General features: G+C 27.7%; 3 protein-coding genes across 4 annotated transcripts in view; 1 reads left to right on the forward strand and 2 right to left on the reverse strand.

Moving 5' to 3' along the window:
- Nucleotides 1-676: 676 nt before the first annotated feature.
- Nucleotides 677-6,605, reverse strand: LOC148237330 (aminopeptidase N-like). Its single transcript, XM_088181145.1, has 14 exons — nt 6,048-6,605; nt 5,831-5,983; nt 5,457-5,771; nt 5,202-5,385; nt 4,975-5,134; nt 3,406-3,487; nt 3,150-3,336; nt 2,882-3,071; nt 2,668-2,810; nt 2,466-2,600; nt 1,776-1,950; nt 1,381-1,702; nt 1,229-1,301; nt 677-1,019 (listed from the first exon to the last, which is right to left on the reverse strand). Exons 1-14 carry the CDS (start codon nt 6,572-6,574, stop codon nt 795-797), a joined length of 2,871 nt encoding a protein of 956 aa, XP_088037271.1. The 5' UTR covers nt 6,575-6,605; the 3' UTR covers nt 677-794.
- Nucleotides 6,606-7,616: 1,011 nt separating this feature from the next.
- Nucleotides 7,617-23,174, reverse strand: LOC148237331 (aminopeptidase N-like). 2 transcript variants are annotated; one of them, XM_088181150.1, is made up of 16 exons: nt 23,099-23,174; nt 18,858-18,946; nt 18,483-18,767; nt 15,021-15,654; nt 13,783-14,103; nt 13,527-13,710; nt 13,303-13,462; nt 13,154-13,235; nt 12,906-13,086; nt 11,877-12,063; nt 11,653-11,795; nt 9,379-9,513; nt 9,032-9,212; nt 8,792-8,960; nt 8,590-8,733; nt 7,617-7,942 (listed from the first exon to the last, which is right to left on the reverse strand). In XM_088181150.1, exons 3-16 carry the CDS (start codon nt 18,508-18,510, stop codon nt 7,651-7,653), a joined length of 2,841 nt encoding a protein of 946 aa, XP_088037276.1. In that variant the 5' UTR covers nt 18,511-18,767; nt 18,858-18,946; nt 23,099-23,174; the 3' UTR covers nt 7,617-7,650. The 2 variants fall into 2 exon arrangements, with proteins under 2 accessions (XP_088037276.1, XP_088037275.1); XM_088181149.1 differs by lacking the exon at nt 18,858-18,946.
- The window catches only part of mAChR-B (muscarinic acetylcholine receptor), a 130,073-nt gene continuing 128,532 nt past the window's right edge, over nt 22,848-24,388 (forward strand). Inside the window, exon 1 of the mRNA XM_088181162.1 lies at nt 22,848-23,082. The gene's annotated coding sequence lies outside the window, so the exon portion shown is untranslated. The remainder of the gene's footprint in view (nt 23,083-24,388) is intronic.

Below are 24,388 nucleotides of genomic sequence, written 5' to 3' on the forward strand. Positions count from 1 at the left end.
TTTTTTGTTTCTATACGCATGTTTACAATACACATTAAGTTAATGGCGAGTGATAGAATAAATATTTTGATATTGCTCTTAATTATTTTCTTTACGTTTTATTTAGGACTAAAACCTGTTCTGAGCAGCTTACGCATAACAATGGTTATTTAAGATACAATCTAGTTGTTTTAACACAAAAAAAATATTTCAGTTTTTCTGATGCGTTTAGACCGTATAAAATTTTCTATCTTTAAAAGTCGGAACACTTACTAAATAAAATATATCGTTGTCTAATATTTTATAAAAAAATAATATTAAAAAGATTTTTATTTTTAATATCGCTGGTATAAAAATAGTAGATAGCAATAAATATTTTATTTATAAAAATACATAAATTTATCTGTCGTTGTAATAAATAATATAATAATACTAAAACGCAAACAATAGCTATATAATTATTAATTATGTCTTTTGATCGGTTACTATTATGTTATATTATATCATACAATAAGCATCATATATAAATAATAATTTTTAGTATTGATTGTTGCGCTATAAAATATTTATTTATTATTATATTGTATATAAATCAAATTTTATATAATTATTTATAAAAATAAAGTTTACTTAATTAGTATTGATTTAAAAATATAAATTTATATATTATAATATAATACATTAAATAAAAAAATAATCCAACAGTACCAATAATAATGAAAATTCTTAGGAACAATACTATTGACTTTCATAATATAAAATTTTTTTCAACAGATGTTTTAATATTTAAATGAAACACTTACATATATAGTATTTTAATAAATTGATAACATTGAAATAAAAGCCATTAATAAAATCAACGATAAGGATTTGGTGGCTAAGGTTGCAGAGTTGACATTTTCATTCAACCATGGATCAACGTCTTTGATTATATAGTCAAACCACTTCCTATTAGCTTCAATTTGAGCCAAAGCCCTAACAGTGGCATCCTTTTCACTCTGAGAGAAATTTTTGTTGTATGTTTTTTCAAACTCTTTGAACTAAAAATAAAAAAATGGACATTATTCATTATTATTTTAAACCAAAACGTTATATATTTACAATATACTGTTAACTTATTGCACTGTTTTTACTGTTGTGATTAATTTTTTTTATAAAACTTATTAAATTACTATCAATTAATATGATGATAAGATGTAAATCATATTTGTACATAACATAACGCAATCAATAAATTTAAGATACTCACTAATATTGCTTGTTTTTCGATAATTATGCGACTTCCAATAGTGCTTATGATTTGTGAAGTTTGCGATGGGAAACTATTTGTAAAAAATGAACACAATTATGTTTATTTATACGCATATAAAATACTTTTTAAATATATTCTAAGAATCATACCTGTCTTTCATTTCAGGGAATTTTTTGAATGTGAAGTTAAGAGCACTCTCTAATCCTATAGGACTCGCTAGTGCAACAGATCTGACGATCAGGTATCTGTCTGCTTCTTTTACTCCTGAAGTTTGATTTATGCTCATACTTAAATATAATTCTAGATCAGCAGGGTTTTGTGAACAAGCTAAAGAATTCACTATCAACGTTCTCTCCGAAGCTACAGAGCTCTTAAAATATTTTTCCCACATGAAATCATATTGTTTCTTAGTTCCTTTTTTCATTGCAGAGCAATAAGTAATAGCTTCGATGTCTGGATTGAGTTTTTCATCTGTAATTAATTAATAAATTAGAATAGGTATATTATTTAGTTTTTAAATATAAATACACAAATTAATACTTACATTTTTTATTAATAAGATCATCCAGCAAGCTACTTGCTTCATTTATACACTTTTTATTTCCAGAGTTGCATGAAATTGTCAGAAGCAACACTCTCTTCAATTTTGTCAAATGCTCGTCATTTTCACTTACTTGGAAAGTCATTGCAGAGCCATCAGATAAATCACTTATAAATTTCTGAATGGGATAAAAAAAATCAATCCTCAAGTTTTAAATTTAATTGACGATCCATCTTTATTATTATAGGCTTGGATTTATTCTAGCTTATAAATATACTTTGTCTAAGTCTTATATAATATTGCAAAACCGGTTTATTTTATAAACAATTTTCTTAAATAAAAAAGGTAGGTGAAGTCAGGCCTGCTGCGAGGGGGGGGGGGGTAGGGGACAAATTCCCGGAGCCCAATCAAAATCATAGCAAGAATATATTTATAAAAAAAGTAAAAATCGACTTCAAATAATGAATCTGAACTAAACTACAGTTGTTTGAGATGTATTTTTTGCATAGCTTTTACATACCCTTGTTATACATACAAGAAATAAAAGGAGCGGAACATTGCCTTCATTTATTAACGTTAAAATAAATTGTTTCTTTTTTTTAGCTGCAATACTTTTATATATAATTATCATGGTCTACAACTTGAAATCAACAACAGATTATTTTATTCAGGAATTATAATATTAATACTCACAAGATACTTTTCGTAGTTATCTGCAGCTGGCATCATGATATTTAAGAAATTTATGCCGCGGCTTGCAGAAACCCACGGTATGTAATCTGTCTCATTTCTAAGATAGTTGATAAGTCCGAAAGTTGTATTGTATGACTAAAAAGTACTTAATATATTATAATATGTTTCAAAACTTATTTGTAAAGCAATTCAAAAATATTACAATTCTAAAAGTTCTCGCGAACTCGAAAGCGTCGTCTATGAGCTGAGCCTTGTTTAATGTATGCAAATTTTTACGATCTGTGCCACTGACAACTTCTATTAGATTATCCCAGTTTTCTTCATCGTATAAAACACGATAGTATCCTAAAACAATTAAAAAAATATTTATAATCCATTTTCAATAAGTATAATGAAAAACCATTGTATATAAGAACCTGACTGTTGAAGGTTGATGATATACCATTTGTCGCTTTTATTGATCGAGATTGTTTTGTTAGTATCCGGTAATATCCAATCTTGAGATGTAGTATTTTCAAAATTAATATTTGAGCTCGTAGCCCAAGTCAACGGTACATACCACTGACCACCTACAGCGGTTTCAATAATTGATGGAGAGTAAACTTCCTAAGAATATATAAGCAGTACATTATTTATATATATCATAGTCTATAGTTGAAATGGGCTTATTATATAATCACACACCTGCTTTAAAACTACATTTGTTCCATCATCACTTCGTTCTGCATGCACAACTGGATAACCTTTTGCATCTGCCCAAGAACCGAAAACATCCTTCATATTTTTATTTTTAGGAAGTAATTGGCTATCGTCTCCAAGTGCTTCTTGAAGTTGAGTATATAATTTTTCAGGCGTACCGGATCCCATCGGTCTATGACAATATAGATAGAACTTATGTGTTTTAATAATTTTACAGTAAGATAATCTAATTTACACTTACAATGATTTAAGATATAATTCGAGTCCGTCTCTGAATAATGATTCAGTCATGATGTGTTGTATCATTCTAATGACAGATCCAGCTATAATTTTTATTTTAAAGGTTTATTTTTTATTAATCATTATTTTCATTGAAATACGTTTCCAGATAAGAAGTTGTGCAATTTAAAATATTTTAAAACATGACCTACAAAATTTATTAAATTTTGTTTGATACATTATCGAGCTATTCTCAAGTGGAAAAAATATTTGATAGTAATATCAGTTACGTAACTTTAAAAAAATGATGGTAAAAAGTCCATATAAGGATTTGATCACAAGAAATGATTTTACAAAGAGCTTCGAATGTTCCAGATTTTGTAGTTGGCTTTAGATGTAGCTATGGCTCGATATTGGGAGCAATCTATCTCTATCAAGTCTGCAAAAACTTGACTGATTTGCGAACAATAAAGACACAACAATAAAATATATTTTAATCATTACCAATAATAATAATAATGTATCACTAAAAAGGGAAAAATACTCACTGGTTTTATACAGAGAAAACGCTCAATATATTTTTTTTCTGTGCATTTGTATTTGCATTTGTGCATAAGTAACGGGACCAAAGCGTCAAAAAATTTTTACGCTTTGTTGACAAAGATTAACAGGTATACAACATAAAGACTTTAATAGCAATGCCATTCAAATATCTCGCATTTTAAAAATATATATTAAAAAATATTTGTATATATAAACTTAAATACCAAAAATTTTACTGTTGCCTTAACATACTTTTAGTCTATATGTATTATTATTATAAATAAATTTGAAATACACTGCTTCATAATAGAATTAAGCTAGTTAAGTTAATATTAAATAAAAATAAAATTAAAATAATAATATAAAAATATTCAGTATTTTTTTGCAAATGAAGCTTAACAAAATAAATATTAGATTCAGAATATGCACACAAATACATTAACATTAGCTTATTTAATTTTTATATCATATAAAACAATGCATGAAATTTTAATATAAAACATTAATAAGCTAATCTGTATATAAAATGATATAGTTGTATTAACAAAAATTATTATTAATATTATTAAAAATATGAATTGACTCAATTTTAATTATTTGTAAATGACACAAAACCAATAATTCCAATAAATGTAATATGTGGCGACCGATATGTGTCACACGGACGGAAAAATAACGGAATTTTTATGGAGCGGCGAGCCTGTGATGACTCAGCAATGGGCAAAACCTGTTATCTTATAATTTAAACGCGTGTTTGCAATATACAGAAAATAATCTTAAACATGTTGGTAGCCAAAAGTAATGTTTATTTAATTTAAAATATAATAAATATATATATATATTTTTTTTTTAATTTATATTAAAAATCTAGATTCTGGAATTAAACGTTAAATGAAGTTGATAAATAATATGTATAGTCTAGCATATTTACAACAGTATTAAGAATGAAAATATTTTTTAGGTTTATTTTATTGAAAAGTTCATAAATAAAAATCATTTGCTTCTAATTGTAGAAAATATATTTTTGTTTTTAAATAATATTACTAACCTTTTTGATATGCTATTCCGTTAAAATTATTAGATATTTCTGAAGGACTATACACTTCATTATTCATTGGATTTGTAGATGTTCCATAGTCTGATACCATTATACTTTGTAGTGAATTCACCACAAACTGTTCCATTAATCTCCATTTTCCTTCCATTACCTAGTAAAATAAATATTGTAAACCAACGTATGTGATTCGTTTATAAGTTATTTTAAAAAACAATCACCTGATCAGTGGTATAGTGCTCAAAATATGTAGCAAATCCTTCACTTAGCCATAAATAATCCCACCATTCAGGACTAACTTCATTTCCAAACCACATATGACCGTTTTCGTGAGACATCACAGTTGCTATACTCTGTTCTAATTTAGTAGACGTTTTTCCGCTCTCATGTAATAAATATTCTTCCCTGAAATTACACAAATTTATTAATTATACAATTTTAGTTTACATTACCAATAATCAGTTCAGATTAAGAACCTATAAGTAATGATTCCCCAGTTCTCCATTGCGCCGGCGGAAAAATGAGGAACTGCCACGTTGTCCATTTTTGGCATTCTGTATTCTGTATTTGTAAAATTTATTAAATGTTCTAAGCTTTTTTCTCCAAATTTGAGCGAATAGTCAAGAGCTTTAACTGCGTTTGGTCTTGCCCAAACTCTAAAAGGTTTTCTTAAATCCTTTGAACCTTGTATATTTGTTTTAAATTCAAAATCAGAAATAATGAAAGTCAGAAGATAAGTAGACATAAGTGGCGAAGTTTGGAATTTTACATTTTTAAATCTCAAATTATCTCTGAAATTAAAAATATATTGTTAAAGTTGTTTTAATTAAAAGTTGTAATAAAAACTTACCCTAAAGCTTCAATTGCAGGCATATTTGAAATAGCATGATAACCACTAGGAATTTGTACTTTTAGAGAAAAAGTGGCTTTTAAATGAGGTTCATCGTAACAAGGAAAAGCTTTTCTGGCAGCTACTGGTTCAAAATGCGTAGTAGCTAAATATCTATATAAAAACAAACTTATAAAAAAGAGTTTTATGTAATAGCAACCAGAGAAAAATACATTACATCGTTCTACTGCCATCTTGATACCAACTTCGATATAAGCCGTTCAACTGTCCATATTTACCGGTGTAATTGAACTTCAAAGTATATTCTTTATTAACTTGTAAATCATTTCGTAATGTGATTTCTAGAAAATCATGTATTTTGTTATATCCAATCGTTGTACCTATCACAGGTAAGTTAGCAGTTGCAACCGAATGAGATGTGATATTCAAATCTTTGGCGTGAAGAGTTATTTTTTTAACGGCTTCGTTAGCTATCACGTTAATTGTTACGATACCCCAGAATAGTTCCGGTTCATCTGGATCTATGGTTAAATCCAGGGTATATGATATAGGTTTGGTTGTCTTTGGTAAACGATAAGATGGATCGGCCCTCGTTTTTATGACCGGTTTATCGTCTGCCAAAAAAGGTGATCTGAATCTTACGTCCGGTAGAAAAAATGGAGAGTTTTCATTGTCGACGAAGGGTATGGAATGGACACTCACAAAAAAGAGCAAAACTAAGCAGAATAATCTCTTTTTCACCATTTTGAATTTAGGGAGATGTGTTGTTCTATCGGCAAACGCGAAAGTACTGACTAATATATAAAAATAATTACGAAGCGCATTGCACCTTATCTAAACATAAACGTTATCTAAACATAAGCTAAAAGTATCTGTTGTTTATAAAGTATTTTTTATTTGCAACACAAAATATGACGAATTATTTTTAACTTTTAAAATATGAATTATATTAGCGTATATATATACATTTTAAAATAATGACTCAATTTTTTAACCCTTTTTTTTAATAAATACACTTTCAATGCATTATAACAACTACATATAATTTTAATGTTTATGTATAGATTTCTATCTATTCAGTTAATTTCTGTCTAGTTCCTCTTATCGATAATAATCGTTAAATCTGACGTGCTACACACAGGAATCTGTTATATACCAAGAATTATACGATAAGAAAATTGTTAGTAATTTAATTACTCACGATGACAGAAGTTATTGTCATATAAATAATATAATTGGCATTATATCACAATAGATAAAGTATAAATATATATTTAGAAAAACAGTTCTATGAAAATCATCAATATTATAAATATATTAAAATACACAAACAATAAATATATAGTTATTATTCATTATATATGCTTAGTGTATCAAAGTCACACCCCTTCAGCCTCAAAACCTATATATGTTTACTTTTTAAATGTTTGGTGTGCAGGCAATGATTTTTGGTATACAAATTAAAATATAAATTGCTAATTAATCCATTCTTCTTTATTATAAAATATTTAAAGGCATTAACTTTAGCCAAACATTAAAAAAATACTGTAGTTAAACAATCAAATCGATGTTTTAGTACTTAATAATTTTAATGTACAAATGATGAAAATTTAAATTAAATATTAAAAAATCTGATACCTCATTTCTAACAGTTTGTTTATGATACTCTAAAAATTATAGAACCTATATTTTGAAGGACCTTTCTACTTCATATTTTTTTAATAAATTATTTACTTGTTTTGATATTTTATTACTAATATTCCTAACAAATAAAACACGTGTGAGTATATATTTACATTTTGTCAAGTTTATTTTTTTTCTTAGAGCACCAACAGGGCAATAAGCAAACACACGATCAAAGCAAATGAGTTTTTTCCGACGAACGCTTGGTTGCACTTGACATTATCGAAGAGCCACGCGTCAATGTCTTCTCGAAGATTTGATATAACTTCCTGATTTCTCTCAAGAAAGTTCAAAGGTGCGTTTTCCTTGAATGTGCTCGCTTTAAAATTGTTCTTGTGCTTCACCAAGATGTGTCTCAATTTAAATGCATGTTCTTTTTGTACGATTTTGTTGCTTAGTCTTTCTATTACGCTATCTAGTCCACCAAATCTGTTGAATTAAATAAATTAATAAATATATATATATATATATATTTAAAACATTAGAAAGTTTATATGTAATATTTGAGACTGACTAAAACTAAGGCTGAGATTTAAATATAAAAGGCTAAATAAGATTAAAACTGTCTCACAGTAATTTATATAAAATTTTAGTTCTGAGAAACCACTTCTCAAAATTTTAAATTATGAACATTTAGTACAGATACTCTTCACTTAACTACTGTCATTGGCGCTCACATCCCTAGAGGAACTCCTCCATACGAGTACCACCGTAGCAGAGAGGGATCAACTTCCGCTATACAGTTCATCCCTGCGCCAGCTTTTCCACCACCGCCCGGAAAAAACATCGCGCTATTTATCGTCTGTCGCAATTTTAATATAATCTAATAAAACTAGAAAGGCCATTTCCACAGCATTACCGGCTGGAATTCAGCTGATTACTGAATCAACCGGATTTATAAAAAGACAACTACAGAAAATTTGACTAGTTCAGTGCATCTTAATAAAGGGGCACCTGTACTATTTTTTATTGGATTCGTGTAAAGAGTGAAATTATCTAGATTTTTTTTTATTAATAGACCTATTTATTGTGTAATAATTACCAAAAATATAATTTGCTATTATAAAACAACTTACTTTTTATGAAGTTTGTAGAAGTTTTCATCGACGAAATCCAAAACTACACCCAATCCAACGTGTTTTGCCATCGTTTCTATTAGCATTGTAGATACATCCTTCATATTGATTTTAAACTCTTCACTGACACTCATACGCATATATCTGAAAAAAAAAAAAATTACAAATATGTTGCCTAAAAGGTATAACAAAATTAACTAACTTTTGCAATATAGCAATATTTTCAGAACAACTCAAAGCCGACATTAAAATAGCGCGTTCTGATTTTGAAGTGGAGTTTAAATACTTTTCCCATAAAATATGCCATAGTCTATCGTCGCCGTTTTTTATTCCGAAGCAATATAAAAACTCTTGAAAGTCAACGTGAACATCTAATATAAATAAAACATATTTATAACAAATTTACTAAGTTATTTAATTCAAAATAATATATATAACAAACCTCCTCCGTTTACTAAATCGTTGAACTTCTTTTTGGCCGTATCCATACATTCTAAATTTCCATATTTGCAAGCCATGTTTATCGCCAAAACCCTGTTTAATTTGGTTATATGGTCATCGCCGTCGTTAAATTCGAAGCCCATCGATTCGTATAAATTCGATGTTAAGTGTCTCATGAATACCTGTTGATAATAAAATTAGAATATACGCGATTGATAGAAATAAACTGTATCGATATTTTAAAAGTGGATATCTCATGAAGGTTCACATTTCATTTACGTTTTTTTAGTAACGACTTCACGAGATATTAGCTTTTTTAATATAAAATATTTAATAAAATATAGATACTATATATTTGTTGTGATATTTCGAGCCGAACATGATGCTGTCCAAGTAACTTAAACCTCGTCTAGCAGAAAGCCATGGTATATAATCTAATTCGTGACGGAGGTAGCTGATCAGCCCGAATGTCAGATTGTATGACTGTAAATTATGTAATGTATGACATGAATATCAATTAAATATTTATTTAAAAACATTTTTATGGGTTTCGTGCAAATTAGTATTATTTATAGAAAAATATATTTTAATCATATTATTTAGAATTAAATATGAAACCTCATTTTGCACTAATTTTTATACCTAAATAATAAATGTTTTAAATAATTTTTTTTAGAAGTATCATATTTTACTTAGACAAATATAGAAATTAAAAAAATTAAAACCAATCAAAACTTATTTATTGTTTCACCCTTTACGAACTTCACTCATAATTAGTGTTTATATATCGTGAACTAAAAAACAATACTTTGTACAGAGTGATCCAATACCTTTATAGCTCGGATTTATATCTGATGCATATTTTTATAATACAGTAATTTTTATATTTTTTACTGATATGATACATATAGTTCATCGATCGTTTAGATAGTTAATATTTTTTATAGATATTAAAAGTAGGTGAGCTATGGTATTCGTCACTCCATTTTGTTCGTTCTGGAGTATCGCAAAGATTAAATTCTGACCCTCTTCTATTCCTTTTTTTTAATAAGGTTATATTGTTCATAATTGCGAACTCTTTGCCTTTTTATAAATAAAGAAATATCAGGTTTAGTTGTTCTAACTGTTCTGAATGGTTTTCTTTATATTATATATATCAGCAAAATCAAATTTACAGTTTTTTTCTTATATTTCAAAAAAAATCAAGGTGCATGTAATAAAGTTGACGTAATATTAAAAAATGTATATTTTTCCAGTTAATGTTTAAAGTATTATGCATTAAAAAATATAATTTAATGACAATATTTAAAGCTTGATTTGATTTCCCCCTTCCACATTTTTTTCCATATAAAAAAAATATTTAGAGAATATCTAATAATACATTATTAATAAATGTTTTCCGTATCTATTGTACAATTGTATCGCTAATTATTTTATTTTTATCGCAAAAAAAATCTTACGCGTTAAAAGCGCCATAAACACATGTTAATCATTTTTATACTTGAAAATTACCCAGTAGAAAGTGACAATCGAACAAAGGTGTCATACTAAGTAAAAACACCACAAAAATAGCAACACGATGGTTTCAAAAAACATGAATGTTATTAACTGAAACCAAAATGACTTAGCCGCTTGATTTATGATGAATATGATTAATGTATATTTAAATTATATTTTTTATTAAAAATCTAACTATCATGACTTGACAGGTTTTCCCAATGCGTCATGATGATCATTATAAAAACAATAATTGTACCATTTAATTAAAAAAAAAACAATTACATCCCGCATATTTTTTCCAGCTTCTTATAACTATCGCTGAACATATCTTTGTGCTTAATACACGCGCTTAGAAGCTGGATCGTTTGTTAAAAATAAGCGTTTTTAGGCACTGACGTTCTGGTCGCGACAAGAAGAATATGGGACGTGATCGTGACTCTCTAGGGCACGCTAAATCTCTGAGCTGAAAGACGCCTATTGTTGATACGGCTCTTTAGCAACTTTAAAAAGTGTTAAAATAAATTATGATCATCGATAAGCGACTGAAAAATTTGTAAAGGGATACCCAGAATATTATTGCTTAAAATTATGATCATTAGTCTAAATAAGCTTACTCATTCAACATAAAATTGCGATAATTTAAGAGAGCAATCAATCCAGTGCCACGAGTTCACAAGCAGACATCAGAGACCAGAGAGACTCTTGCATTTTGAGAGACACCAAAAAGGCATTTCTTTGAGGGCTTTACAACTTCGAATATCCCAAACATCTGCTACAATTATTTTGGATCAATCTGGAAATTTCCAAATTCGACACCGCCGCCTGATATCGCAACATAAACTTATCTCTGTAATGGTATAATTTATATTTATGCAATAAACATAATGAAAATACGCATCTCTAAAAATAATTCTCTGATAAATAGCACCTTTGCCGTTAGTAGGTCCGTAAGCATAGGGTGGATAATGAAAAGTTAAACCATCGACATTTTCTTCATTAACCGCTTTCATTGAAGGATAGTTATGGGGACATTTGATATATGCGTGATAACATGCTTTATCACACTGATTTAATAATCTATAGCCTTTTATTTTGAGGTGATAAAATATAATAAAATAATACCATTTTAAACGTCCTTGAGAATTCAAAGGCATCGTCGATCAATTGCGCCTTGTTCACTGGATGTATCGTTTTATGGTCTTCGCCGTTCAGCGCTCCGATCAATTTCATCCAATTGTCTGTGTCGTACATCACCCGATAATAACCTGGTGAGGTGTGCGTGTCAGATATAATTTGTACTACATATACCTATGTATGTGTGTTCTAACAAAATTTAATCAATTCACCTGTCTGCTGAATATTAAACACAAACCACTCGACGCCTTTGTCGATGCTGATCGTTTTCATCTGGGAAGGCAACAACCATTCTTGGGTTGTGGTGCTATCGAATCTGCAATCCAGATTGGTGGTCCAAGTCAGGGGCAATGGCCATTGTTCGGTGGATGTTAGGTTGTAGTTCCGAAAGTATCTTTCCTAAATTAATTGAATATTCATTAAAACAAAAGAAAATTAACATTCAAAAATATATTTAAAAAATAATACATAGTATACAGGAAAAAAAATAAATGATAAAAATAATTTTAAGAATTATTTATTGATTAATTTAAAACAAAATATAGAATTAATTTTCTTTAAATAATATTTAAAAATTTGTCTGAAACACTATTTTTATATTAAATAACATTATATAAGCTAACATTATTTAACTTAATTATTTTTTTACTTACTAGATTATATAAAATGTGTTCGTAGATTTAATTATATATATAGTTGATTTTGTAATAGCTAAATAATAATAATAATATACACGCGTGTATTTTATTAAAATATGTCACCAATTCCATGATTTGATTTGATTGTTTTTTTCCTGTTATTTGTTATCTTGTTATTTATCAGGCCATCGCATTTAATTTAACAATAGTTTATATAACAAATTTTAATAAAAAATATGTATTTTAATTTATTAAAATACATTAAATAATAAATGTGTCTTTATTATTATATTTATATATTTTTAACGAATCTCCATTTACTAGAATATAGTAAAAGAATTATTTAAAAAATATTAAAAAATTAATTTATATGATGAGTTATTTTTAGGTTTATCATTTTATCAATTAGCTTTGTTTTTCTATGATACATTATTCAATTATTGTTATTTGATAAATTATAGTCGTATCTTTTGGAACAATATTTGCTTTGATAATAACAAAAATGGGAAACACTATCGTAATTATTTTAGAAAAATATCAGATAAGTCACTTTGGTGCCACTTAGCGCTTATCTTGTAATAAGCTCTTCAAAAAATATCTCACCTGATGTATTTCAATATTCGATCCTTGCCTCAAAGCGTAAACAACAGGATAACCACTCTGATTGGACCACAATCCAAAAACATCGGCTATCGTAACTTTGCCAGGAAGCAAATGATCGAAGCCATCTAGAGCTCTTTGCATGTGTTCAAATAACGTTTCTGGCTTCGATACACCTAATTGCCTGTAAGCTTACATTCATTAGAATATTATAATATTTATTATTTAGCTATGGATGAATGTATACTTACATAGAGTTTAAATAATACACTAGACCTCTACGAAAAATTGGTTCAGTCAAAGTATGTTCCATCATCCTTATGATAGATGCAGCTATTAATTTAATATATAATTATAATAACCATAAAAAAATCATTTTTGCATTTAATTTACATGTTACCTTTCCTAAAAGCAATCTGATTAAACTGAGCTTCTATTTCAGATGGAGATTCGACTTTTGAAGTCAAGGGATTGGTACTAGGAGCAGAATCGCTAAACATCACCTCTTGCATGTGCCGTACGACGAACTGCTCATCCATTCTCCATTTCCCATTCGTCATCTACAACCAAGCTATTATAATAACAAAATAAAGACTCAATTAAAAGCAATGTACAATAAAATACCAAATCTGTGATGTGATATTCAAAATATGAAGCAAAACCTTCATTCAACCAAAGACAATCCCACCATTCAGGACTGACTTCGTTTCCGAACCACATATGGGCATTTTCATGCGATACGGTAGTTGCAATATATTGCTTGTCTTCTGTAGTCGTTGTTACGTTATCAAACAACAAATTTTTTTCCCTGAAAATGTATTATTTTTATATAAAAAAAATATTTAAATCAATCAAATTTAAGAGAAAAAAATGTTAGTACTTGAACAACACTAAACCCCAATTCTCCATAGCTTGTTCCTCCATGTTGGGTATGGCGACGTAGTGCAACTTATTAAGTCTATAATTGATTCCCGTATACCTTTCCATATACATAATATTATTTTGGCTTAGTTCCAAAGAATAGTCTAAGCTGAATCTAGAGTCGGGTTTAGCGTATATCCTAAACTCTTTGGCGAAGATTGGCGGACCGTGAATCAGATTAGATTTGAAGTCAAAATCTGATATCACGAATGCTACTAAGTAAGTTGACATCAATGGTGTGGTCTTGAATGATATGCTCTTAAAGTTCTTCATCTTGGGCCTTAAAGAATATATTTAATTTATTTTTTATTCATTTGAGCTATAATCAATATTCGCTTAAAATTAATTTAATTTTTTGATGATCTGTTGTTTTTTAGAAGTTAAAAAAGAGACAATTATATTTTTTGCAACGTCTACAATTATACAAAAATATGTTATGAAAATATCTACAGTTTTTTTAAAATAAAAAAAAATACTTTTATAAATGATATTGGTAATTTTACTTTAATTTTAAGACAGTTGTTATTTTAAAAATATATTTATAAATATATAATAAATAATTAAATTGTGCTCAAACATCTATAAGAAGTATAAAGCATTTAAAATAACAACAGCTGCTTCACCACAGCAATGCACCAGCATACACCACAGCACAATGCGATATATATTTTTCATATAGTTTTAATCTCACTTTTTTTTTTTAAATTAACTATTTTTACAGTGAAAAACACGCCAAAAAAAACATTAAAATAAACAATATTAAAAATCATTCGTTGCGATTTATTGTATGAAGAGATAATACAATTCTAAGCTATGTTTGTTTTATATATTGCAAAAAATCATATTGCTTTGCTCGTTGGAGCTCTATATTATTAAATAAATAAAAAATATAATCGGTTCATACTAATGGTTAAAATGCATTGTAGTACATATATAAAACTTCATCAGCTGTTTCAATACAAAAATGCATCGTCATACACTGTAGCACAAGTTCTACATTTCTAAATAAATTAAAAAATAACCGTACTGATTAATAATTAATGAAATTCATCGATGGGTATACAAAACACACCAGCTGCTTCAACACGATAATGCACCGGCTCATACCGCAGTACGCCGATGGATTTTTGCATTTGATCGTTAATTGTATCGAGTGACTAATTATCTATCATTAAGAACTTTACTTATAATACTTACAGGTATGATAAAATTTCTTCTGTATTGGATATGACATGATAGCTTTTTGGCGCATATACATTGACGTTGAATGTAGCTTTCAAGCTAGGTTCATCATAGCACGGAAAGGCATTCCTTGCATAGACTGGTTGAAAGTGAGTAGACGCTAAGTATTTCTTAGTGTCTGTATTATCTTTATAGAAACTTAGATATACTCCTCTCATGTTAGCTCCGAATCTACCAATGTATACAATATTCACTTGGTATAATCTTCCTATTTCCAGTTTCTTCTGTAGGTTGATTCTTAAAAAGTTTTTATCGCCCGTGTCGAATATATGATCCGAATATATATTTTGGTTTATATCCATCACTTGAATGTCATATATAACCAAATTTTTGGAATGTATCACGATTTGATTCGTGATTTGAAGCGCTTCGATTTGAATCCTCACTTCTCCCATGAATTTGTCGCTCTTCTCTGGATCTATCACTAAGGTCATGTTGTAAGAGTTTGGCTTTGTGGTTTTTGGCAAGCGATAGTTGAGATGCTTCGATCCAACTATTTCGTAAAAGTCTTCCATCGATGCGAAGGATACTTTGAGCGCAAATATTGTCACTGCGACGACCATTACTTTGTAGGGAGGGTCGATCATTTCTGAAAATGAATTAAATTTATTTAGTTTCACTATGCACGTCCTTTCAATATAAAACGTTCTTGGCAACTGTTGCAGTCTTGCCGCAATGTGGTGATTTAGAAACGATTCTAAGCATGCAACTGACCCAGGATATAAATTATGTATAATTATTGTAAAAGCTTTTTTTTTCTTCAACCATTGAATAGTGTTGAAGCCGCGAACTCAGATGTTATACTGAACATAATATGTAAATAACGAACGAGGGTTCAAAATCAATAAGGTTTATATATAAATATATTTTGTTGTATTGCGGACTTTTACTCTTATAATTAGCTACACATGATAGTCGAAGAAAAGCACTCAAAACACGTGGTTAGTGAATAAATCGATTTATTGTACTAGCTTACGGGCCGAGTACGTTTTTGCCGCAACGTGATTTATTGTTTCTTATAATGACATTCTCTGCATTGAGAATTTTGAGTTAACCTTCTGTGGTTGTTATATACAGTACAAACCAATAAAGCAAAATGATGTATTACAATTTATTATAAAATTATGATTATTTTTGTATCTAATTTAAAATAATAGCTTAAAACTTTTAATTCGATATGATTTTCGTCCATTGCTTTAATTTCTTAGTTGAATACAAATAAAATATATTATTAAAGATTTTTCGATACCTTATATTATATATTAAGCATTACTTTTCGCCTTAATTTTTTATAAATTTAATTTTAAATACATTACTCTGTAAACTATTATCGTTTTATATTTTTATTGTTTATTAAATTGTTTCACAAAATCTAAGCTTTAAATTTTAGTCGTGCTAATGCAATTTACAATATTTAATTAAGCAATAATGTGAAACCATATTGTAATTATTATTCCTTGCTAATAAAACATATTGAATAAAATAAATGGATTTAATAAATATGTGATTTCGTCAATGTAGTAATAAAATAATAATCATGATGAGTTACAAAGCAACACATGTGTGTTTAATTAGTATTCAAAAACATAAAGCAGATAATATATAATTACTGCCAGTTTAAATCTATTATTTTGCTTAAAAGTTTTGGGGAGTTACAATTTCTTAAACATAAAGTCAAATTGTACCTTGTCTCTTAAACTTCTCTCGTTTGGAAAAATTTTATAGTTCAATAAAAGTAATTCCTCCATTGAATATTTTTGACAAAAATGAATTTTTATTTCATGTAAATTATCTATCAAACTTGTATTTATGGATATTTTTATATATTAAAACATCATCTTAAATTCGCATTCAAGTAAAAAATATTATAGATATAAATATATATAGATTAAAAAAAAAATGTTAATTTTATAGTACACTTTGAAAGTTCATGATTATGTGGAAAATATGATTATTAATATTAAATAATTTATATTTATAATAACAATAAATATAACAGTTATATAAAAATATTTATTATCATCTATTTAATATATCTTGGATTTTATGTTTATAGATATGTTTTATATTTATTATTTAATATGTATTTTATTTAGAATTAATTTGCTTAAAATGATTATTTGACTTAATTTAATTTTTATTTAGTATATTATTTTCTTTAAGATATATTGTAGATGTATCTGACGGATAAAATAATAAATATAAATAAAGAACGTTAACTGATTCATGATTTTTAATAAATAAATCATCAGCGATCAATCTATAATTTCAAGTAAATATTACGTATGATATTAATTTTTTACTTATTATTTTACGAATTTTTCTCTGCGTTTTATCAAAAATGTCTTGTCAAAAATAAATGCACTATTTTATCTTCGCACTAAATTCATGTTAATGTTAATAAAGAGTTAGTTTTTAACAAAATAAAAAAAATTTTCGGCGAAACGTCAAAAAAACACACCTTAACGTATAGAATAATTGGTACATATAAAAATATGATTAAGTGTATTTTAAATGCAAATTAGCAGTAAGCTGAAATTGTAAAATAAATAATAACATATCAAAACGATAAATTATTTTAATGAATTATTTATTCATGTAAGTAGAATATGATATATTATTTATATAAAACTTGCAATAAATAAATAAATTGCTAATACCTATATTTTATTTGAATAAAAAAAAAATATAAGATTGTATTGAAAAGCAAGAATAAAACGTTAAATAATAATAGTACTAGTTGTATTAAATAACGATATTTTATTAAAAGTGCGTGCCTAAAATAACTGTATCTGAAAAATCAGTAAAAAAATATTTTGTATATAGGAAAAAATAATGCTGAAATTTGTCTTGTTCATTTTTTGTTTTGGCATGACGTTATGAACAGAAAAAATAGTGTCTTGAAGTTATAGAAAAATATATATTAATAATAAAGGAGTGAAATACAACTTTTATTTATTAATAATATTCTTCGTTGTACATAGCACAACTACTAAAAGCATTGTGTATTATGAGAAAAATAAGTGACGTTGAACAGACTTACTAATAAGCTAATGGTTCTATTTTTTAATGCACATTTTCATTTGAACGGAACCAATGTATCAATAGCAGCGCCGGCGCATATAATGCGGGTGTGCGTTTGTACAAAGCTCGATTTTACGAGCGCCATGAGTTATTAAATGAATCCGTAGCGCAAGATTATGATTGCATAAAGCAAAACTGATTAAAAAACAAATAAAAAATAGTTTGAAAAACAATTCATGACACAAATTGCGTACAAAATAGAGACAAACTGAAAAAGGCTCACAAAATCTAAGGTTTACATAAAAAAAAATTGTAGTTTTACATATTAAATTTTTTTAAGAGACATTAGTGCTATGATATTGTAAAATAAATTAATAAATAAATATCACTTACTTCCAAACTTGCCGAATTTTGAGTCCATGTATTTTATTCAACACACCCAGAAATAGCGCCAATGAAACTACTGTGTATCCATTGCGTAACTCTCTCCGGCCAGTTTTAATTTCGTTGTGTACACTTTTTTACTGGCGCTCACACGCTCTAGTATGATGATTTAGCCAGGGACGTACTGGGGGTTGAGAAGCTGCTTTGTGGCAATCTATATCCTCCCATACCGTGTCGCGGCGTTCATCAACTATCAAATTGATCCCTTTGTGGTTCGGCACAGTCCACCACCATCTGCAATGTATACTGTTAAATTAATTTGCAGTGTTGTTGCCAAATTCGGCCCCCGGCAAATGGATGCTGCTGTTGCTCTCTATAACGCACCTATACGTGCTATTGTATTTGTACACAAAATGGACCGGAAAAACTACAGAAGAGATTAAAAAGCCATATCACTTAAATCGGAGTTGTATCTACATCGTACAGGGTTCAGTTCAAGTATATTGAATATAATATGTATTTTATTTTGAAAAAATATTACAAATCTAAAATTATTAAACATTAAAAAAAATAACAGGATACACATGCAAGAATAAGGGACGCGATCGCGACTCTCTGGGACACTACGAAGCTCACCGAAACATTTCTAAGTTGTCGATACCGTCCCTCAGAAACTATAAAAGTGTTTTATTGAATATACAAATACAGATACGACCCATACTCTCTCTTGTTAGGATATCTCAAGTTTTCTTCGATTCGAGTAAATGGACTTACTTTTGAGGACGCTATAAATTAGCGTTTTTTACAAAATGTAAATCGTAAATAAATTATTTAAAACCAGAAAATTATTACAAAAAGGTGGAAAAAGGTTATACAAAACGATTGAAATTATATAATATTATATAATTAAAGTTTTATTTAATTATTTTATAACATATTTATTCATAAAAAAATACTATTTTTTTGCTTATTTTATATTCCATTTGTTTTTTAAATAATTAAACACTCAAACAACGATATTATTTTTTCTTGTTAAGACTACCGCATAATGGTAAAGTTTAAGTTTCCCCATTTTATCTTAAAAATACATAATAATAAATATAAAATCTGTATGTATGGGCTTAAAGTCGAAAGGAACCTAGATTTTTTAATCCCATTTATGCTGCAGATTCTAAGGAGTTAAAAAGAATTATTTATAGCCACAGCGGCTTTTGAGATTTTGTACTATATGTTTCTATAGGCTCTACTTTAGAAAAGCAATATTTGGCACAATGAAAATGGCTTGAAGCTAAATATATAGCTAATTTATTACACATATTTATTGTTAAATAATAAAGAAAATATCATTATTTTTTTTGCAATAACAACTGAAATTTTTATATACTTCGCAAATTTCCTTGATTGTTTTTGTTTCAACGACAAATACATGCCTGTAATATATTTTTTATAGCAGTAATAAAATTAATAAATAATTTAATTTATCTACCATTAATCTGATTTTATAAAATACAACAATAATTAATTTTAAATTATGTTGACAACTTAGAAATTTAATTATGTATTATAAGTAAAAAAAATCCTTTATTTGATTTTTAACTGGTACGATATCAGTTATATTATCTTCAGTATTATAACTCAAAAAGTATACGTTTTATTCTATCTATTTGTATTATTCCTATTTTAATTTTAATGTACTTTAAAAATTATAAATTCAACACACTACTTTTAATAAAATTTTTAGAAGTGCTTTTCTAACTCTCGTTATTCAACGATTAATGATCCTGCAATTAACGTTATTATTTAGCGGTTTATAAGTATCAAAGGGTTTAATCGTAATGTAGCAAATAACGAGTCGCACAATTATGACGCCTTTTGATTGATTAATTATCTTTGTAGTCCGAAATTATTTAATACTTGAAAAGTACGCTCTCGTTTAGTTCGTCTGGCACGCAACATTCACATTTCAACACCAAAGGCACAACAAAGGCATATAGTACACCTCGTAGTGTTTTTATAGAGCAATTTTTTATACATAAAATTTCACTTAACGGTAATTGCAATTGATTACACGTTTTACCAAAAATCGTCATGTGTGAATATTAAGATAATGTGCGCAAAGATTAATAATACATTTGCGAGTTTTCCCCTATTTGATTAAAGCTACATAAAAATTATAATGTTAAGGAATTTATTTAATAAATAATGAAGTTAACAATATTGTATTAAATTTAAGACACTTTCGCTTTTATTGCTACTTTAGTCTTTACATTGTGTTGAAGAGTTTTGCAAAAGAGATTTCATATTGTTTGATATGCTTACATATTAAACTTTTCATTATACATTAGATCAGTAAATTACCACAAATGGGGTAAAAAAATCCTTAATTTAAAAAAATATATTTTCTAAAATATTTTTTTAGGACTCCAAAATCAACAAAAGACGAACCCTTTACTTTTTTGTAACTTCTAATAAATTATATGTTTCATATTTATGTGAAATGAATAAGTCGACATTACAAAAAGCTAAAAGCGTTTCCTTATTAGGAATAAGTAATTTCTGGAATAATTAAACTTTTTCTTTAGCAGTGTCTTAAATCAGAAAGGACCGTCCCTATTGTTAATTGTCTATTCATGAAACGATGGGTATGTTCTTCATGCTAATATCATAATGCAAATAGCTCCTGTTTAGTTTTTTTTTCGCGATAGACAATTCAATCCCAAATTGCATTATCTCTAATCGTGAGGAATCTTTTTTAATCGAACCCGTATTTTTAAAATAGCCGTCCTGGACCAAAGATGATTTCATTTCATCCTATGTAAGTTCAAATCTTAAAAGCAGTCGCCAGTAAACTTTAATTTACTCAAACTATAATTCTCACCAGTGAAATTCACTTTGTTAATATTTGATTACAAGAGGAGCTATTAAGATAATAACGAAGCACAGATTGAATTTTGTGAAACTATTTTTTTAGATGTCGATAACCCCAAAGCTTTCAAAATTGCACATGAGGAGATAGTCAAAAAGTTGTTGCCTTTTGCAAAACTTTACTTTTGCGAGCAAGGATTTTTCACCCTGATAAACATAAAAATAAAACTAATAAATTGATTGCATCGCAAATTGCTCTAACATCAAAATGCCCCAATTTTGATGTCATTATATCAAAAACGAAACATCATTTCTTCAAAATCTGAAGTTAAATTTATTTTTTAATATGACGATATTAATTGATTTTATTTTATTCTCTGTATAAATACATTTTATAAACGGTGGTGACCACACACAGATGCATACGTTGGAAAGAGTCTGATTATCAAAACTTGCGTTTATTTACTATGATCAAAATGCTCATCCAGCAACAAGGAAACAAGATAATAGTGTAGAGGATGGACCACACAAAGCCCTCGTTACGACCAGAAAATCACATATATAACACGCAAGGATTCTCCGGTGTGTTGAAAGAATATTTCTTTGTTGCGAAACGGTCACGAATATATTATAATAAATCACCGGATCGACAAGATTCCCGTTGCAGTACTATAAAAGTTACACTTTTTTTAGCAATGAAATGTGCGGGATTAATTATGTACTAATAATTTAAAAAATATGAGTCTGTAATTTAGTTGTTAAGACCAAGTTGTACGTATTTCGTTTAAGGCCAAGTGTATAGGTTAATGGCTAATGAGCTATTGTGCTGCAAATCGTTCATCCATTTTTGATGCATCGAAATTAAAAGATTAAGTTAAAACTATATAAATTATTAAATATATAATATATTTAATAATACTAATATTGCAAAATAATAGATATATATTGTTATACAAATAATAAATGTAATGATACAAATTAAAATTTACAAAGCACTAAAAGTACAATCGACAGGAAGAGGTCAGAGTTTCCATATACAAAGGGCATTGGATTTTGCCATGACAATGAAAGAACACACGTTTCTATGGAAACTCGGCAAAATAATTCAACTTGTCTGTAATGTTTTAGTGCATCTACTATAATTATATTCCGGACTTTGCAGCTTCAGACTATTACGTTTAATTAACCAGATTTGAACTTTTGCAAAAAAACACACGACTGAGTTTTTCGCAAAGTTTAAGTTAATATGCATAATTAATTAAAGCTAGTTTTAATTATATTAATTAATAATTTTAAAACAAACATAATCTTATTTATAGTGGATATGAAATAAAGCTACAAAAAACTTTGCTGATTATATGTATATAAAAAATTAATTTAAGACAAGATAACGATAATAAATCAAAACGATCCCCGCTTTAAAATGTTGGCCGTCGCCCGCTGGAGCCATGCGCGCTACGTGCTACGGTTCCCGCTTGTTGCTACGACCCTCTACGGAGGGTCTACGCCACTATTCGTCAGTAACTCGGCAAAGCTTTCGGGCGGCAAACACTCCCGTTTGAACGAACATCCACGTAAAAAATACACGAGATAAAAACAACACCGTTCTAATTGATCAACTTTTTAATTATAATAAAAACTTGCATGAAAGCGGGGCGAGAACTTTAAGAAACTTTTAACGAGATATTATTATTGTTTTGGTTCTAATCGCGCGATCGGCATGGGTCAGCTCGAGAGTTAAAACGTAAGTACTTATTTACTAATTTATTGTGTGCGCGTGTGCTACGGCGTAGCCCCGTAGAGACCGCTATGCCATGGCGAAGCCACGGCTGGACTGACCATGGCCAAAACAACGAGGTCGAAAAGTCGCTATCCGAAAAGTAAATCACGGCAACTTCCGTAAGCCGACCGTGAAAAATTGCCCAGACTACTTAAATAATTTTCTTTTTTGTGTTGCGGTATTTGAAAGCGATGGACTTTTTTGCGCTGAGTTATGGTCGTATTTTTTTTTAACTATTTATAAAGTGGGTGTAATATATTGGATTTACATTTTTATTTTATGTTTTAGATGTATTTTTTTTTGTCGCTTTGAAGAAACTAATTATTCAGACTATACTTTCGTAGGTTTATTTTCTAGTAATTTATAGTGAAGGTATTTTATTAAAACATTTAAATAAAAACGTAAATATAACATCATTAAATACTTTTTTTTTTAGAAAATATCTATAAATTTTAACTTGATCGGCAGAAATTTAATTATATTTTTTTGAAGCTTAAGTAAAATTATTAATTTATATAATTTTAACTTATTTTCAATTAGCTTAATATATTAATTGTTAAAAAATAAGAAAATATATATTTTTATATAAATATATGGTTATAATATTACACAATTGTTGCATTAATTATTTTTTATTAGCTTATAAAATTTTCTCTTATGCAGTACCCAATATATAGATTGTATATTATATTTAAATTTAACTCTTACAGTAATATATTGTAGTTAAATTACTACATATATTTTTTTTGTATAATACATATGATTCTTATTTAAAAATTATATTAATATTATCGCAATATTCTACAAAAAATTGTAAATTCTTAATAATTGTTTGGTTATTTTAAAATGTACATACAATACTGATTTTATAAGTTTTTGCCACAAAGATAAGATAAATTGAATATTTCGTCATATTTATCACTTACGTAATAACAATTTTATAAGTATGAATAGATAATATTTTTGCTACAAGCATTAGATTAATTTCAATATAAAATAGTTTTAATAATAAAAAATTTTGTCAGAACATTTTTTATAAATCATAACGTATATTTAATTTATATGCTGTATTTATAAAATATTTGAGTCTATTTATTATTGGTGATGAAATATTAAAATTAATTTATTATTCTAATTTTAATAATATATAAATATTTTTTATACCTTATAATATTTGTTGTTGTAAAAATGTATTATATATACAATCAATATGTTACGATAATATTATTTATCACAATAAATTATTACTGTATAAATATTATTGTGTATT

Source organism: Plectrocnemia conspersa, unplaced genomic scaffold, assembly GCF_051122295.1.
Source record: "Plectrocnemia conspersa isolate PC_06_02 unplaced genomic scaffold, ASM5112229v1 ptg000002l, whole genome shotgun sequence".
NCBI lineage: Eukaryota > Metazoa > Arthropoda > Insecta > Trichoptera > Polycentropodidae > Plectrocnemia > Plectrocnemia conspersa.

Excerpts from the sequence above, each read along its gene's own strand:
- LOC148237330 (XM_088181145.1), bottom strand. The coding sequence starts at position 6,574 with ATGGTGAAAAAGAGATTATTCTGCTTAGTTTTGCTCTTTTTTGTGAGT. Across the intron at positions 3,072-3,149 it reads CAAATGTAGTTTTAAAGCAG|GAAGTTTACTCTCCATCAAT; the intron begins GTGTGTGATTAT and ends ATATATTCTTAG. Across the intron at positions 2,601-2,667 it reads TCGCGAGAACTTTTAGAATT|TCATACAATACAACTTTCGG; the intron begins GTAATATTTTTG and ends AGTACTTTTTAG.
- LOC148237331 (XM_088181149.1), bottom strand. The coding sequence starts at position 18,510 with ATGGACTCAAAATTCGGCAAGTTTGGAA. Across the intron at positions 9,213-9,378 it reads AATATCACAACAAATATATA|GTATTCATGAGACACTTAAC; the intron begins GTATCTATATTT and ends TATTATCAACAG. Across the intron at positions 8,734-8,791 it reads AATATTGCTATATTGCAAAA|ATATATGCGTATGAGTGTCA; the intron begins GTTAGTTAATTT and ends TTTTTTTTTCAG.